Below are 18,398 nucleotides of genomic sequence, written 5' to 3'. Positions count from 1 at the left end.
ACACCCCTTGTCTGTGAAGAAGTACTCTTGTCTTCCAGATGACTGCTTTGAATTTTTTAGTAAGGATCTCCAAATGGAGTGAAAGGAAATCCACAGTATGTGTGGGGTGTCCTCTGTAATGGAGCTGCTGATGTAGAGCCTTGCTCTGGTTATAACTAGAAAAGTCCTGTTACTCCTGAGCACTTAGCTGGTGTTATTCCAGAGACACGGGGAAGGGGACAAGTTGAATGACTAAATGAGGCAAAGGATGTCAGCAGCCAGTCTTTCAATTTACATGTAATGCTCAGTTTTTCTCCATATGCAGAATTTTTTTATAATGTAGGTTTTTGTTTTTTGTTTTTGGGTACTGATTATAAGGTAATATATGTTTATTGTGAAAAAAAATTAGAAGCCATATACAACCATCAAGAAGGTAACACTGCCATAGGTAGATAGCCTAGGTACCTAGGAAGATAAGCACCTACAGATAACTGTTAATAATATTTTAATGTATTTTTATCCAGTTGTCTTCCTTATGCCCTTTTTTTTTTTTTTTTAGACAGAGTCTCACTCTGTTGCCCGGGCTTGAGTGTCGTGGCATCAGTCTAGCTCACAGCAGCCTCAAACTCCTGGGCTCAAGCAGTCCTTCTGCCTCAGCCTCCCGAGTAGCTGGGACTACAGGCATGCACCACCATGCCTGGCTAATTTTTTCTATATATTTTTAGTTGGCCAATTAATTTCTTTATATTTTTAGTAGAGACGGGCTCTCGCTCTTGCTCAGCCTGACCTTGAGCGATCCTCCCACCTTGGTCTCCCAGAGTGCTAGGATTATAGGCGTGAGCCAGCATGCCTGGCCTTTTTTTTTTTTTAACCTAGTCTATATTGTATTTCATACATCCAACAAATATCTATTGTGTTTCTACCTTATGACAGCTATTATAAGTGCTAGGGATATAAGAAGCATCTATGTTTTTGTGTATTGTTTTTTTTTTTATTTTTATTTTTTTTGAGACAGAGTCTCGCTTTGTTGTCCAGGCTAGAGTGAGTGCCGTGGCGTCAGCCTAGCTCACAGCAACCTCAAACTCCTGGGCTCAAGCAATCCTTCTGCCTCAGCCTCCCAAGTGGCTGGGACTACAGGCATGCGCCATGATGCCCGGCTAATTTTTTTATATATATCAGTTGGCCAATTAATTTCTTTCTATTTACAGTAGAGACGGGGTCTCGCTCTTGCTCAGGCTGGTTTCGAACTCCTGACCTTGAGCAATCCGCCCGCCTCGGCCTCCCAGAGAGCTAGGATTACAGGCGTGAGCCACCGCGCCCGGCCTTGTGTATTGTTTTTTTATGTGTATATTAGAATATAAGAATTTTCCTGCATTCTTAGAGACAATGACAATTTTAAATGTCTACATAATATTTTATTATATGGTTATGCCTTTATTTAATTTACTGTGCTTTCATTTTTTGGCAAAAAGATTTTTCAGTTTTTTCCTATTATAAATAATAGTCTTACCAAAAAAAAATAATAGTCTTGAATATATTTGAATGTAAAATTTTTGTCCTTGTTTCAGATTATTTCCTTAGTACAGATAGAATTATAGTACAGTTAAAATTATTGGGTCAAAGGTTGTACATGTTTGAAGGTTCTTGCTGTAAGGCCAGATTGCTTGTCAAGGGAGTTGTGCCATCTTATCCATAAGTCCCAGTCTTTACTCACTCTGACTAGCTCTAGTGTTTGATGATGAGTTTTAAAATTATTACTGATTTGGTAGATGATATATGGCAACTAATTATTTAATTTGCCTCTCTTTGTTGTGAATTATGTATTCCTATATGACAGGCATTTATATTTCCTTCTTTATAGATTGGTTATTTCTTTTGCCCATTTATCTGTTGGAATCAGTTTGTCCATTTATGTGTTTGGCATTGATTTGTATGAACTCTTTGTCAAGGAGATTAATCATTAGGTTGTCATTTGTTGTGGTTTTTCCCCCTAGTTCATTGTTACCTTTCAATTCTTTTTATTTGAACATAAATTTTTATATAGACAGACCTTTCATTTTTTTCCCTTTGTGATGTCTTCCCATTGCTTTTAAATTCAGTCCTTCTTACTGTGAATAGAGTTAAAAATTACTTTTCTTTCTTGAAATATTGTAATTCCTAATTAGTATTTATCTTAATGAGAAAAACATACTCTTTTCTTTTCCAGATCCCAAACTGATCTTTCAGGCTAGCCTTGCAAATGCTCAGATTTTGATCCCCACCAATCAGGCCAGTGTAAGCAGTATGCTATTGGAAGGACATACCCTCCTGGCCCTTGCTACTACCATGTATGCTCCTGGAGGTGTCAGCCAGGTATGGACAGAATTTTATGGCAAAATTGGACTGATTTTGTGGGGGCCTGCTGGAGTGGACAACAGGCACAGCGCAGTATCCTGGCCTCACCTGGGCTTAAAAAAAAATTGGACTGATTTTAAATTTAGCAGAAATATCTGTGGACTGTCTAGATCTCAGTTGATATTAAAATATAACCACTTTCAAGTATTTCATTGAAGAGCATAAAACAATGGTGAATTTAAAAATGTTCTATCACATCTTAAGTTGAGAGGCAGTAGACAAGTTATACAGAGATTCTTTCTTCCCTTTAGTTTATTTTGTAATTTTCCAGGTTTGTTTTCAGGATAGAATTAGGGTCTGATTGCTTTTGGGAGTAGGCATACTTCAGATCTGTGGCTTGAGCATTATTCTCTACTATTTGCCCTCTTAGAGAGGTCAAAAACAAACTGTAATCTTTAGCTACCCATATAAGCTATTGTGGGCTGGATTTGGTGGCTCATACCTGTAATCCCAGTGCTTTGGGAGGCCTACATGGGAGGATTGCTTGAGGCTAGGAGTTCAAGACCAGCAGAGGGAGACCCAGTCTCTTAAAAAGGAAGAAAAGAAAGAAAGAAATTAGCTGGGCATGGTGGCTATGCCTGTAGTCCCAGCTATTCATTGGGGTGGGAAGTGAGGCTGAGACAGGAAGATGACTTGAGCCCAGGAAGTTCAAGGTTGCAATGAGCTATGATCATGCCACTGTACTCCAGCCTGGGTGATAGAGCAAGACTCCATCTTTAAAAAACAAAAACAAACCAAAAACCCCACCTCTATTGAGGGATCTGGTGATATAATGGAAATTTGCCCATCTTTCCTTTTTGAAAGTTCATTGTGCCTGTTTAGAGGGAACTTAAGAATGCCATTTAATATCTAATCTTCAAAAGTTTATTATTGATGCTAGGTTAATTTAATGCCACCTTTTTTAGATTGTTGTAATATACTTTAACTTACATGGTTATTTCTTCCTCTGTTTTTAATCATCTGTTAGAAATTAAGAATCACAGAATAACTTCAAAGTTGAGAGGCAGGTCATCTAGTATAGTCATTTAAATATTTTAAATATTATAGTAGCAGAACCTTTCTTCAAAGTTTCTCCACATACAGCTTGAAAACCACTGATCCATCTCACCTTCCTAACTTTGCATATAAGGAAACTGAGGCCTAATATTAAATATTTAGTCCAAGGTCACACAGCTAGTTTGTTTAGAACCAGAACTAGAACTGTTATCTTATGACTATATGAGCAATGCAGTTTTCACTACCACACACTCTTGTCAGGCTAATCTTGTTTCACAAGGTTCTTGTGAAAAAAAGTTTTAAATTTTGAGAAGGGAAAAACATTTCTCTCCATCCTGTTATTTGTCTTTTTACTTAGGTTGTTCAGAATGAAGAAAATGAGAACTGTTTGAAGAAAGTGGATCCCCAGCTACTGAAGATGGCATTAACTCCTTACCCTAAGCTAAAAACTGCTCTCTTCCCACAGTGCACTGCTCCTACTGTCCTGCCACCTGATATTACACTCTACCACCTTATTCAGGTACAATATTTAGGTAGCCAGTATTTAGGTGTATCAGTCAGAGTTCAGCCAGAAAAACAGAAACCACTCTAGGTCTAGGAGGGCATTTAACATAGGGACTTACATAGCATAATAGAATGGAGAAACCAAATATGATGGTGAGAAAACCTAAAAATTAGCAAAATAGGAAGTCATTAGCACCCCTAAGGCTGCAAGCACAGTGCAAGAAAGTGATGTCATTAGAACCCAGAAGCTGGAGCCATCTTTGGTAGCTAAACTTGCATCTAGGCCACCTAATGGGAACTGGGAACATAGGGTGAAGGGCTAGAAACTTGGAGGATATACCCCAAGAAAACAAAGAAGGGGAAAAATATCTTGGCTTCTTCTCTTTTCCCACCTTTAATCTTCCATAGTGTCTCTTGTGTCTGTATTTATCTGGTAGCCAAAGGGCAAGGAAGGTTGGAGTGGAAAGGGTGGAAGTAGATCAGAGAGCAGACAGTTGACCAACATACTTGTCCACTGCTTTCATCAAAAGCTGCTCCATTCTGCCACTGATAATTTGTGTCTGTCTCTTCTCAGTGAATCAGGACTGTTTATTTATTTATTTTTTTCTTTTCTTTTTTTTTTTTGAGACAGAGTCTCACTTTGTTGCCCAGGCTAGGGTGAGTGCTGTGGCGTCAGCCTAGCTCACAGCAACCTCAATCTCCTAGGCTCAAGTGATCCTCCTGCCTCAGCTCCCAAGTAGCTGGGACTACAGGCATGCGCCACCATGCCCGGCTAATTTTTTGTATATATATTTTTAGTTGGTCAGTTAGTTTTTTTTGATTTTTTTAGTAGAGACAGGGTCTTGCTCAGGCTGGTTTCGAACTCCTGACCTCGAGCAATCTGCCGGCCTCGGCCTTCCAGAGTGCTAGATTACAGGCGTGAGCTACCACGCCTGGTCTGAATCAGGACTGTTTAAATCAGTGCTTCTTAAACTGTTTGGGACAGGACTTCTTAAGAATGTGAAAGAACTGTGAACCTTCTACCTGAAAAAATTACACATATGCATATAATTTTCGTTCTGTTTCAGAGGAATTCATAGACTCTATGAAGCCTATTCAGGGATCCTCAGTTAAGAACACTTTCTTTTGCTCATCGCTTATTTCAAAAGATTTGTCCTTTTTTTCTCTGGGTATACACATTCTCGTAGTGTCTTCAATTCAACATAAACTCTATAATTCTTTTATAAAGACAAAATCTCTCTTACTTTAATGTGAAGAATTCTTAGGGATAGACTGGTACTACTTAAAAGTGTGGGCAGCAGACGGGTGCCAGTCCATGAAAACTATTTGTTGCTGGAATGCAGTGAGATTAGAACCTTGTGCCAGGATGTAAATTTACTATGTGACAGGGTTTAATTTAGTTCAGCAGGGGTTTTTTTTGTTTTTTGTTTTCTTTTGTAGTACTTTGTTGAAGAAGGAAGCAGTATGCTAGATTTATACTCATGCAAGTGTCTTATCAGAGACCAGCACTTTGAATATAGCACTGGTATAAACTAAGTGGATTATATAAAAACATAGTTTCACTACCTAAAGTGGTTTGGATCACCATGAAGTATAGTGGTTTCAGGTTGTTGTTTGTTCTGTTTTCAAGTTGACTGATCTAATTTTTTAGTGGTTATTTTAGGAAAAGTATTCCTTCTTTAATAGACCACAAATTCTCCCTTAATTTTAAATCAAAGCTGCTCTTTCCTTAGCAATCCAAATCCTGATTTACTAGTTCTGTTTTTTTCCTGTAACCCTCCCACCATCTGTTTATAGACTTTGCTAAACTTTTGACCTGAATAAATTCCAAACAGCCACTACTCCCTGCTGCCAAACCTTTTCTGACTGGTTTGACCTTAGTCCAGGATTTCTTCTTTGTTGTCACTGATGTTCATCACATTCCTTCAACCACTGCTCTAGCTATCTTTCTCTTTCCTTTCCTTTCCTGCCCTGCCGTTAGCCCTTCTCATGTTTATGTGGTAATTTTCTAGCCTTCAGCACTCTTGCCTTTTAATCCCATAGCATTTCTGAAGCCTGTTTCACATTATAATTTATGCTGCTTCTACCAAAAAATAATAGACTTTGTAGACATAGTTTGATGTAGCAGAGTCTTTAAAAGGAACATAGTTCTATTTTTATTAAGATAAAAAGATATGTCATATTCTGGCGGGGCGCGGTGGCTCACGCAGGTAATCCTAGCACTCTGGGAGGCCAAGGTGGGCGGATTGCTCGAGTTCAGGAGTTCAAAACCAGCCTGAGCAAGAGTGAAACCCCAACTCTACTATAAATAGAAAGAAATTAATTGGCCAACTAAAAATATATAGAAAAAATTAGCCAGGCATGGTGGCACATGCCTGTAGTCCCAGCTACTCCGGAGGCTGAGGCAGCAGGATTGCTTGAGCCCAGGAGATTGAGGTTGCTGTGAGTGAGGCTGACGCCACAGCACTCACTCTAGCTTGGACAACAAAGCGAGACTCTGTCTCAAAAAAAAAAAAAAAAAGATATGTCATATTCTATTTTGTTTTTAGCTATGTTCAAAAAATTTATGTCCAAACTGATAAGGTCTTAAATTGTCTTGGAGAAGGGAAGCAGACTACCTCTGAAGTCCTTTTGTATATTTTGTTTACTTATTTTAGAATCACTGAACTTCTCTGTTTGACTTTTCCCCTTTTTCAGTCATTATCGCCCTTTGATCCTAGCAGATTGTTTGGCTGGCAGTCTGCAAACACACTAGCTATAGGAGGTAAGTCATCGTGGGTACTTCTTGCTTTAGAAGCATTTTAGCAATGTCAGTTGTAGAAGTTAATATATGTAAAGCCAATCCAGTATTTTTTACTGCTTTTTATTTTTAAAATAAAGGTGCATTCCAGTGGATAACACTTTATAGGAAACTGAATTGAAAACATATTGTGAGTTAAAACTATTAGGTTACTAGTGCTGTTCTTGCTGGGAAATGCAGTTTGTACTTACTTGCTTATATTTCTCCCTTTCCAAAAATCCCTCTTCATTTTCAATATAATGTCATAAGAGTATAGGTGTCAGCATTAAATAAATCCTGGCTCTGCCATATAATAGCCATATGACCTTGGGTGAGTGATGATTTAACCTCTCTTTAATTCCCAATAAATTAGGGTTAATAACATTGACCACCTCACACAGTACTGTGAGAATGAAAGGAGGCAAGGCATTTAAAAAGTTCTCACATAGTAAGTACCAGATGCTCACACATAGCTGTTCTCTGTAGACCATAAGAATTTCTCTGATTCTTGTACTGTCCTTAAACTATGTTTTTTCTATTTCTCTTTTACCTCTGTGCTTAGAGTTAGCCTTTAATATCATGTTACCTGTGGTGGCTCTGTCCATATTACTCTAAATTAGGCTTTGCATTACTATTGTGCACTTAGTATTAACCCATAAATATTTATTAACATACATAAAAATGAATTTTTAGTATATCCACTTTATAAGTTCAAGTTTTGATATGTTGAATTTACTTAGTGTCTAGTATAGGGCCAGGCCTGTAATAGATGTTCAATAAGTATTTGCTGAGGTCCAAAAAAGTAGTGTTTATTGCACTATCAAAGAAAATACCTTTCTAGGCTGGGCGCGGTGGCCCACGCCTGTAATCCTAGCACTCTGGGAGGCCGAGGCGGGCGGATTGCTCTGCTCGAGGTCAGGAGTTCGAAACCAGCCTGAGCTAGAGTGAGACCCCGTCTCTACTATAAATAGAAAGAAATTAATTGGCCAACTAATACATATAGAAAAAATTAGCCGGGCATGGTGGCACATGCCTGTAGTCCCAGCTACCTGGGGGGCTGAGGCAGCAGGATCGCTTGAGCCCAGGAGTTTGAGGTTGCTGTGAGCTAGGCTGACGCCATGGCACTCACTCTAGCCTGGGCAACAAAGTGAGACTCTGTCTCAAAAAAAAAAAAAAAAAATAAAAAAAAAAAAGAAAATACCTTTCTAATCTCAATGAAGTTACTAGAGAGTAGACAGAATCCTCTGTCTTGTTATGATTGCTCCAACTTCATCATGTAGCCAGCATCTTGACCTCTCTTTGGAGATTGAGCACTCTACCATGTATGGTTGGGGAACAGAGAAGTTGAAGGTATGTTCCCTGCCTGGTTTTTAGAAGTTTTTGTTTGTTTGAGACAGGGTCTCACTCTGTCACCAGGGCTAGAGTGCAGTGGTGTCATCATAAACTAACTGCAACTTTAAACTCCTAAGCTCAAGTGATCCTTCTGCTTCATCCTCTCTAGTAGCTGGGACTACACTCGTGTGCTGCCATGTCCAGCTGATTTTTCTATTTTTTGTAGAGATGGGGTCTAACTTTTGCTCAGGCTGGTCTCAAACTCCTGACCTCAAGCGATCCTCCCACCTCAGCCTCCCAAAGTGCTAGGATTACACATGAACCACTATGCCTGGCCCTGGTTTTTAGAAGTTTTAAAAAAAGCTTGAGGAAATAAAGCACAAAGTAAATGAAACAGTTATCATGACAACACAATACATATTTATAAAATTGGCAAAATTGTATTTAACTAGAGTGTTTATTTCCTTTTTTATATGGTTTTACCACTGAACAGAGATATAAGAAGACTGGAGACTTGGCTTCTGCTGCAGCCCAGAGTAAAATTTCCCTTCAGGTGGAATTTTCTCTTATATAGTCTCCACACTAGGCCCCAACCTGCTATAAAAAAATTATGGTCCTATTTGAATAAAAAACTCAAGTTCGCACATTTAGCACCTTACATGTACTCAGCAAACATTTAATGAAAGGATGATTGGCTTTGTATGTAATTATAAGTTACCAGAATCACTCTCATTTCACAAAGAATACAGATAGGATCATATGACAAGTTTTTTTGTTGTTGTTACTTTTTTGAGACAGTCTCTCACTCTGTTGCCTGGACTAGAGTGCTATGGCATCAGCCTAGCTCACAGCAACCTCAAACTCCTGGGCTCAAGCAATGCTTCTGCCTCAGCTCCCAAGTAGCTGGGACTACAGACATGTGCCACCATGCCCGGCTAATTTTATTTTTATATATATTTAGTTGTCCAGCTAATTTCTATTTTTTTAGTAGAGACAGGGGTCCTACTCTTTTTTGTTTGTTTGTTTTTTAGTTTTATTCTTTTTGGACTTACATTGTGAACAAATGGGGGTCTTACTCTTGCTCAGGCTGGTCTGGAACTCATGAGCTCAAACTATCCTCCTGCCTTAGCCTCCCAGAGTGCTAGGATTACAGGAGTGAGCCACCATGCCCTGCTGACAAGTTTTTAATCTCAAAGGTTGAGTTTACCTTAAGTAACAGCTTTGTAAGATGACAGGTACCTGTCAGGTCTTCAAGTCTTTTTTGTGGGAGGAGCAAAGTCACAATGTGAAAGTCCCTGAAATTCCATGGGAAGATAAAACTTTACTTCAGAAATAAGCTTTGGCATTTGAAAATAAAAACAGATATATACTGTTTTCCAGAACTGGTTCCTGGAACCAGTTCAAAATGTTAGTTTATCTGTCTCTCTCTCTTTTTTTTAATAGGTAGTAAGTGGTTAAGAGGCATTTAAAAAGCAGGGATTGACAGGAGTGGCTATTTCATTTTAACTACAGTTGGCCCTTCGTATCCATAGGTTCTGCATCTGAGGATTCAGCCAACCTCAAATCGAAAATATTGGGGGAAAAAATAATAAAAACAATACAAAAACCATACAAATAAAACAGTATAGTATGACACCTATTTACATAGCATTTACATTGTTTTAGGTATTATGAATAATCTAGAGATAATTAAATATATAGGAAGATGTACATAGGTTATGTGCAGATACTATGCTATTTTAAAGGGACATGAACATCTGTGGATTTTGATATCTAAGGGTATCCTGGAACCAATCACTGTGAATACTGAAGGACAACTGTACTCACATCCAATTATCTTCTGACTTCAAATTTCTCTAAAAAGAGAAAACATTTTTTCCTGCTATTTTCTGGAGCACAGAGGAACTTTACACTTAGCTACTCTGCTGGTCTTAGAAAGATGGTAACATCATTTGGATAATTAGGTGCCTTATAAATATGGTATCAGAAAGTTAATGCTAACAAAATGAGATTATGGGAGGTTATTAATATGGAGAAAAATATGTTCTTTTCAACTTGAGTTGGTTTTGGTGAATAGAAGACTCACACAAATATGTTAAGGGATTTAATTGTGTAATAAGCTTTGTGAATGAATTAAAAAGCTCCCTTTGCAGATTTATAGAGATTTTACAGCAAAAGGGTTATTGATTATTGCCATTGTGAGCTTAAAAGATCCTCAAATATAGAATGAAAACAATTGTAAGGATGGTTCAACATATATAAATCAATAAATATAATATTCCACATTAACAGAATGAAGGGCAGAAACCATCTAATCATATGAATAGATGCAAAAAAGCATTTGGCAAAATTCAACATCCTTTCATAATAAAAACTCTCAACAAATTAGATATAGAAGGAATGTATATCAACATAATAAAGGTCATATATGACAAGCCCACAGCTTTTGAGTATCCTGGAACCAGTCCTTTGTGAATACCAAGGGATGACTGTACTCACATCCAAATATCATCTGACTTTGAATTTCTCTAAAAAGATAAATTTTTTTTCTTTTGCACTCACATTGCCCTCTAAGAGGTCACTCCTGAGTCCACTTTCTTCTGTCCCCAGCAAGTGTACCTCAGTTGGTTTAGGGATGTTCTGGATACTGTGACTTCTCCCCACAGTTTTACATTAACATCTATAACAACAGATGTTTTGGTGTGCGACCAGGAAGACCCCAAACTGAGAGAAGAAATCCCTATACACCCACAGTAGTCACTGAGCCTGTTCCATTAGCAACCAGACATTCCCAGGCCTCTGCCTCTGCCAAAGCTGTAATTCAGTGGCCACAGCCCTCATAGGAGGAAGATTCATTTAACAAAATACCATGGAGCACTCCAGCTGGCACGGTCCTCTGAAATCATCTAGCCTAATGTGCTCATTTTATTTACGAAGATACAGAAGCCCAGAGAAAAGAGACTCATCCAAAGCACTCAGCAGGTTACAGACAGAGACAGCTCTACAGTGCTAATTGTGTATCCTAAGAGAGTCTCCAAGAAAAGAAAAGAGCACTAAAATTACAAATTTAGTGGGAGTAAAAAGCATTATTTATTGCAAGAGTTTTTATGTAGCTTCTCAAGTACATATCCTTGTATAAATGAGGGCTATCTCTATATGTTGACGTAAAATAAAACTATTAGATTTTGATGGGTTCAAAGTGATACAAAATAATTATAGCAACTGTTTTTTCTTTTCTTTTCTTGTTTGTTTTGAGATAGGGTCTTGTTCTGTCTCCCAGGCTGGAGTTCAGTGGCCTCATCATAGTTCACTGCAACCTCAAACTTGTGGGCTCAAACAATCCTCCTGCCTCAGCCTCCTGAGTAGCTGAGACTACAGGCACACACCACCACACCTAATTTTTCTGTTTTGTATATAGATGGAGTCTTGCTCTTGGTCAGGCTGGTCTTGCACTCCTGACCTCAAGCAATCTTCCCACCTCAGCCTCCCAAAGTGCTGGGATTACAGGTGTGAGCCACCCCGCCTGGCCTTGTTTTGTTTTACCATTGGAGAGTTAAATTTTCCATGTGCAAAATCTGAAATTAACTGTGGTGAGGTGCAGAGGATTAATATTGCTTCATTTCCTTCCCAGATGCATCGAGTCATCTCCCACATTTCTCTAGCCCTGACCTGGTTAATAAATATGCTATAGTGGAACGTCTGAATTTTGCGTATTATTTACATCATGGACGGCCATCATTTGCATTTGGTACTTTTCTGGTCCAGGAATTAACCAAGAGCAAGACTCCCAAGCAGCTGTGAGTATTTAAAATATAATTTTTACTCTTAAAAAAGGCATATCTGTTTTTTATATTTCTAGTAGAGAAAAAAAGAAGCATATCTGTGTAGTATTTTACACATACATTAAAAATGTACTGGAAATATATACCACAGTTAACAGTGATTACATTTAAATGGTGATTTTTTTTTTCTTCATTTGTGCTTTTCTGTGGCATTTAGTGTGTGTGATTTTTTTGATAATAGGAAAAAAGATTTAAAATATATTTTTAAATTATATGGGATTTTTTTTTTTTTTTTTTGAGAAAGAGTCTCACTCTGTTGCATGGGCTAGAGTGCCCTGGTGTCAGCCTAGCTCACAGCAACCTCAAACTCTTGGGCTCAAGCGATCCTATTGCCTCAGCTTCCCGAGTTACTCGGACTACAAGCATGGTTCACCATGCCTGGCTAATTTTTTCTATATATTTTTAGTTGTTAGGCTAATTTCTTTCTATTTTTTTTTTTAGTAGAGACGGGGTCTTGCTCTTGCTCAGGCTGATCTCAAACTCCTGAGCTCAATCGATCCTCCCAACTTGGCCTCCCAGAGTGCTAGGATTACAAGGCATGAGCCGCCCCCCCCCCTTTTGGGATCTTATCTGGTGTTAACAGTTACTCTAAGAATTCTATAAGGAGATGTGAATTCTGTATTTAAGGTCATCCTTTTATAACTCATGAAGTACAGAATTGGGAGGCATATTTGCTATAATAAAGAGCTAAGTATAGATTTATTGTACTGGTTTGTTTTATAATAACAAGGGTATATTATACTGTAAAAGTGTATTGAAGTAGTTCAGAAAGGTGCAAATGAAAGATGAAAATCCCTCAGTCTCCCATTCTCATTCCATATAGTAAATGTAATTTCTTGTGCATCTTTTCAGAAATGTTTCTATGTATGTAAGAGGCATATACGAGTACTTTAAAATGTGCTTTGTGATGTCAAAATTAAATTTTAAGTGGCATTGATATTCTTGGTAGTTTGTATACATACTCATAACTGATCAGATCTCAAGTTGGCAGTCTTTCAGAAATTCTACTTCATGTCTTCTGGATGAAGGTGGAAAAGCAAGAATAATTTGGACTATGACTAGGTGTTTTAGGAAAAGGTAAATCTAGGGGTATGGGGGGCCATGGAGCCAGAAGACAACTGAAAAGCTACCAGGAATCTAAATGGATGTGTGCAAGGGGCAAAAAGGGAAGGGGGAGGAAGCCAAAAATCACATGCCTGGTACTCTGTGTATCGCTGATGTAATTCCATTGCTTTTCCTGGTGAGAAACAGTTGTCATGTGCTGATGTGATTTTCATTCCTTTCTTTTTCAGGATCCAGCAAGTAGGCAACGAAGCCTATGTTTTAGGGCTCTCCTCCTTCCACATACCTTCAGTAGGAGCTGCCTGTGTTTGTTTCTTAGAATTGCTTGGCCTTGACAGCCTCAAGCTCAGAGTTGATATGAAAGTGGCTAATATAATTTTAAGCTACCAGTGTAGAAATGAAGATGTGCAATACAGCTTTATCAGAGAATCTCTAGGTACAGCACCTTTTCTTTGTGTGACTTGTTTTATTTAGATTAGAAGGGGTGAATAGGTCTAAGGCATTGAATTGTGAGCAGCTGGGGAGGAAACAGTTATCTTCCTGTTTTTATCCTTTTCTTTCAGAATGTATGTTCTTTATCTCACTTTCTTGGGCACTTTAATTAGATTCTTTTTTTTTTTTTTTTTTGAGACAGAATCTCGCTTTGTTGCCCAGGCTAGAGTGAGTGCTGTGGCGTCAGCCTAGCTCACAGCAACCTCAAACTCCTGGGCTCAAGCAATCCTCCTGCCTCAGCCTTCCAAGTAGCTGGGACTATAGGCATACGCCACCATACCCGGCTAATTTTTAATATATATATATATTAGTTGGCCAATTAATTTCTTTCTATTTATAGTAGAGATGGGGTCTCGCTCTTGCTCAGGCTGGTTTTGAACTTTTGACCTTGAGCGATCCGCCCGCCTAGGCCTCCCAGAGTGCTAGGATTATAGGTGTGAGCCACCGCGCCCGGCCTTTAATTGGGTTCTGAAATGGTCCAGGGCCATATTATTCAAACAGAAAAGCTCAAGTCCTAACTTATTCTCTTGACCATATTTTATTGTGTTTCTTATAGCTGAAAAACTGCCTAAACTGGCTGACGGTGACAAGGCAACCATAGAGGAATTGCTTGTTCTCTTAGAAGAAGGCACGTGGAACAGCATCCAGCAGCAGGAAATAAAGAGGTTTGTGAGTTGCAGTCCTAACCTCTTTTTTAGCAAGCTTACTGTGCCAACCTGTGTTTGCCTAGTTTTTCTTTCAACACCTCTAGTGTTTTCACCAAATTCCCCTAGACCGTATCATCTTATTCATCAACCATATAGGAGGATTTACTGACTCACTCTGTTTTCAATAAATGTATAATGATTTTAATTGCATCTTACCATCAGTGAAAGGAGGGGGAAAATAGGGATTCCTCTTTAGAGATGGACTTACCAAAAGATGGAGAGGAAGTTTGTCTCCTCCCCTTCCGGTCAGAGGAGTCTTTCAAGTGTTAACATGTGAAAATGATACCAAAAGATGTGGGATGGGTCTCACAAAATTTGACTTTAAGCAATGTCCTTAATTATTTTTCTTTTTATTATATGTCAATTGATAATGGAAGCCGAGGTGACTGTCTCAAAATCACCTCTCCTTATTCATGCCATGTTTTCTCTGTACTATGCCACTACGGCTGACGCAGTCACCCCAGACCCTGCAAAACACGATTCTTCCTCCTATCACTGACTCTATTTTCAACAGTATCCTGCTTGCAGCAGGAACATGTATCCTCCCCCTAGGGAGGAGGCCCAGGCACCTGCCAGGGTTCTGATTATTCCAAAGTGAATCATGTAAGAGAAATAAGCGCTCCAAAAATTTCTTGAGTGACAGCTTTCTTAATTCTCCCAAGGCTGTACATAGCTAGTATAAATAGATACTTGGTTGATAATTTGGGGAAAGAATGAATTGTGCCAGTGAGCTCTTCTGACATAGGGGTTGAAAGAATTCATTTTTTTCAAAGTAATCAAATAAATAAATTTAGTATTTATTGAAAGCCTTTGTAGAGAATATGGCTAAATTTATTTAATTTTTACTAATTTTTTTCAGTTGGAACTAAAGCTATTTTTTGTTTCTTTATATTTTTTAATAATACATGTATAAGTTTTTACCTTTTTTTGGACTAGTCAAGTGTAGTAGTGAGAAGGGAGGGACAGTAGAACAAGGACTTTGATCTGTAACTGACTGTGAACAATCAATTGAGATAACTCACTACTTTTGGACCAGCTATGAAAGCTATATTTTAAATAAACTTTTTTCTCTACCACTCTCACCCCTAATTCTAATTATAGGTTATCCAGTGAATCTAGCAGCCAGTGGACATTAGTGGTACAGTTCTGCAGGCTCCACAATATGAAACTGAGCATGTCTTACCTTAGAGAATGTGCCAAAGAAAATGATTGGCTGCAGTTCATTATTCACAGCCAACTCCATAACTACCACCCAGAGGAGGTAAGCCACTCATCGTTAACAGTTATTCAAGGGGAAACTGGAACACTTCTCAGAAGACAGTGTTGTTTCTGTTGTGTTAACATAGCTTTTGTTCGATATACTGTTGTTTTTACTAAGATTTCAGGGGGTTGGCATCAAACAAGGGACTAGTCATTATTACTGAAGAGCTGAAAAGTTTTTTGACTCCAGATTGAATATAGAAATTCACTCAAAAGCAACAAACAACTTTGTGAGAAAGAATAATTTTGCCTGTACTTTTCTCTAACATTTTTAGTTACAGCTGAAACTGAAAGTTGAGTGTTTATTTTAATCATCTTACATGCTTTTTAGGTGAAATCCCTTATCAAATACTTCAGCCCTGTTCTTCAAGACCACTTAAAGCTGGCTTTTGAGACCTTGCCTTCAGTGTCCACCTCCAGAATGGACAGTGATCATGTCTGGAACAAGTACTCCCAGGAACTCCAGAGAAACAATGAAGAGATGACTGATTTCTTTGAAATTCTGCTCAAGTGCTCAGAGGAGCCAGATACCTGGCACTGGCTCCTGGTTGAGGCAGTGAAAAAACAGGCCCCTATCCTCAGTGTCCTGGCCTCATGTCTACAGGTGAGAATCATGAGAAGCCTAAATTAAGGACTCAGAGAACAATAGAAAAAGTGGTGAAGAACAAGAAAGACTGATAATCAGAAGTAGGGTGACAATGATAAGCTCCAGCATGTGTTTCCAAGGTCACTACAACTTTTTTGCATCTCTAAATTAGGCTCTGGGCCATTTAATGTATTTCTTATGCTTTGACATTCAATTAACTCAAGTGGCCAGAGCCTTGATTCCTGGTTGGCAGTCCCAAAGAGGGATGCTTTGGTGGACAGATGACCACTGCTTCTTTAGTGCCTTCTTTAGCAGGGAAGAGGGACATTCTGGACAGTCCCTTAATCAGCAGATCAGTGGAGAGCAATCCTACTGCATTATGCTTAGCACTGCCCTGACTTCCACATATATCCCCCTCTGTGTTCTTGGCCTTTTGATGTACCACACTTTGCAGAACAATTAGAAGTAGTCCCTTGATTACTCATGTTTGAGTTAGTTCCATGTCTGAAGGCTTTTCAAGCCATTTTTTACTAATTAAGGGATAAGACTTATTCTAAACAGGAAATTTCCATCTGTAGCATTTGTACATTTATTTGTCAGGTAATCCAGGCCCAGTTGTTATTTTATTTTGAAACTTTCTCGTCCAGTGGCAGGACGCCAGTGCTATTCCTTGTCTCTGTGTTTGGATCATTACTTCTGTGGAGGACAGTGTTGCAGCTGAAGCAATGGAGCACATTCAGGGCTCAATAGAGGGCCACACTTGGGACCTTGAGGACCTTTCAGTCATCTGGAGAACATTATTATCAAGGCAGAAGAGTAAAACTCTTATCAGAGGTTTCCAGCTTTTCTTTAAGGTATTGATAGTCACTTTATTTCTTTCCAGAGCTTGAAAGGATTCTTTTAGTCCCTTAAATCCCCCATTGACTTTCTCATTCCCAACCTAGATTTTTTTAGCCAACAACAGATGATGGTAATAGAACTACCATTTATTCAGCAAAGTGCTTTTGATACATTATTTTGGTCAGTTTTCACAATAATCCCATATGAAGATGATATTATGAAGTGGGTATTATCCTTATTTTACAGACTAATCAATCAAGGCTCATAGAACTTAAGTAACCTATACAAGGTCTAAAAATACTTTAAGTAAGTCGTAAACTTATAGTTCAGATAACTCCTGTTCTCTGACAGAACAACTCCCGTGGAAAGCAATAAAATGTATGGATCAGTGCCACAGGCAACAAGGTGAGGTAGGTCGGTGGAGCCAATGATCCAGGAGTATGTTACAGATGTCATAGCGCCACCTAGTGGAATGTCTCCTGCCCATGTGTGGTGAACCAAGTATAGAATAGATAGAAAATGGATCATTGAGCAGGTGTACTTGGCCTGAGTATCATTTTTCCAAAAGAAAAAGAAAATATAAATTTAAATCTATTTTGAGCATATATGATTTAATTCTGTGCATCTGTTATTGATAGCATTTTAACATTCTCTTATTTGGCATTATTCATTGAGAAAATACTAAGTTCAGGATTTTGTAATTTTATTTGAACTCTTCCTCAAAGGATTCCCCATTACTATTGATGATGGAGATGTATGAACTGTGTATGTTCTTCAAGAATTATAAGGAAGCTAAAGCTAAACTTCTGGAGTTCCAGAGGAGCCTTGAAACTGTGAGTAGGAATTATAGTTCTCTTTCTCGCTGATCTGAAATTGGTTGGCATGGCCTGTTGTCTGCTAGTAGTCGGGATAGGGCAGCTGGAGAATAGTGGTTATGTGGCGTAATTCAAACTAAATCATTTGTACCATTCCAGAGATAGGGGAGCTGGGGCAGGAGTCGCAGTGGCCTCACTTCCGGAAGCTTATCAGTTGCCATGAACAGATAGGTTTCATGAAATGTGCCAGCCGTGATCAGTATCCTGGTGCTGCAGCCAAGTTCATTGGGAAAGGGAGTCATGGTATCTGCTGTGGACACCAGAGAGGAAAGTGGTTGTACATGGGTTGCATTTTGCCAATCCAGAATGGCTCTAGCAGTGTTGAGTATGAAGGAAATTTAATGCTGCTTTATTCACTACTTTATTTACTGACAAAATATAATGTTTTTTTTTTTTTCGTCAACACTCCTGGTGGTCCCTGTCTAAATGATGCTGAGCTATGTGGCCAATTTTAGGCTCTACTTGCTCAGATGCTCATTTAAGACCTGTTTATCATGTTGAGCTTAATAGCCCTATGAAAACAAAAGAGGAAATCGAGAGAGAGGAAATATGCTTTAGTCTTGCTTGGGCTTTTTAGCACTTTTGCCTTTTCTACCCCAAAAGCACTCTATAATAAATGAGACAAAAGTATATACCAATTGTACTCAACAAATATAGTACTGTGGAACCTCAGTACAGGCTTTTGCTCTCAATCACGTTGGTTTTAACTGTGATGAATATTTAAAAGTTATATATTTGAAAATACCAAAT

At 38.6% G+C, this 18,398-nt stretch overlaps 1 protein-coding gene across 2 annotated transcripts in view; it reads left to right on the top strand.

The window, feature by feature from the left end:
* SPG11 (SPG11 vesicle trafficking associated, spatacsin) overlaps window positions 1-18,398 on the top strand; it is an 85,087-nt gene that overhangs the window by 45,260 nt on the left and 21,429 nt on the right. For both annotated transcript variants that reach the window (XM_012766686.3, XM_012766685.3), the window contains 10 exons: window positions 2,186-2,331; window positions 3,728-3,889; window positions 6,571-6,637; window positions 11,616-11,781; window positions 13,119-13,324; window positions 13,937-14,045; window positions 15,189-15,348; window positions 15,679-15,951; window positions 16,581-16,787; window positions 17,499-17,606. In XM_012766686.3, coding sequence (XP_012622140.1) covers window positions 2,186-2,331; window positions 3,728-3,889; window positions 6,571-6,637; window positions 11,616-11,781; window positions 13,119-13,324; window positions 13,937-14,045; window positions 15,189-15,348; window positions 15,679-15,951; window positions 16,581-16,787; window positions 17,499-17,606 — 1,604 coding nt within the window. The remainder of the gene's footprint in view (window positions 1-2,185; window positions 2,332-3,727; window positions 3,890-6,570; window positions 6,638-11,615; window positions 11,782-13,118; window positions 13,325-13,936; window positions 14,046-15,188; window positions 15,349-15,678; window positions 15,952-16,580; window positions 16,788-17,498; window positions 17,607-18,398) is intronic.

This window comes from Microcebus murinus, chromosome 6 (genome assembly GCF_040939455.1).
Source record: "Microcebus murinus isolate Inina chromosome 6, M.murinus_Inina_mat1.0, whole genome shotgun sequence".
Lineage (NCBI taxonomy): Eukaryota > Metazoa > Chordata > Mammalia > Primates > Cheirogaleidae > Microcebus > Microcebus murinus.
The sequence above is the reverse complement of the archived record's forward strand: the minus strand, read 5'-3'. Positions and strand labels throughout refer to the sequence as shown.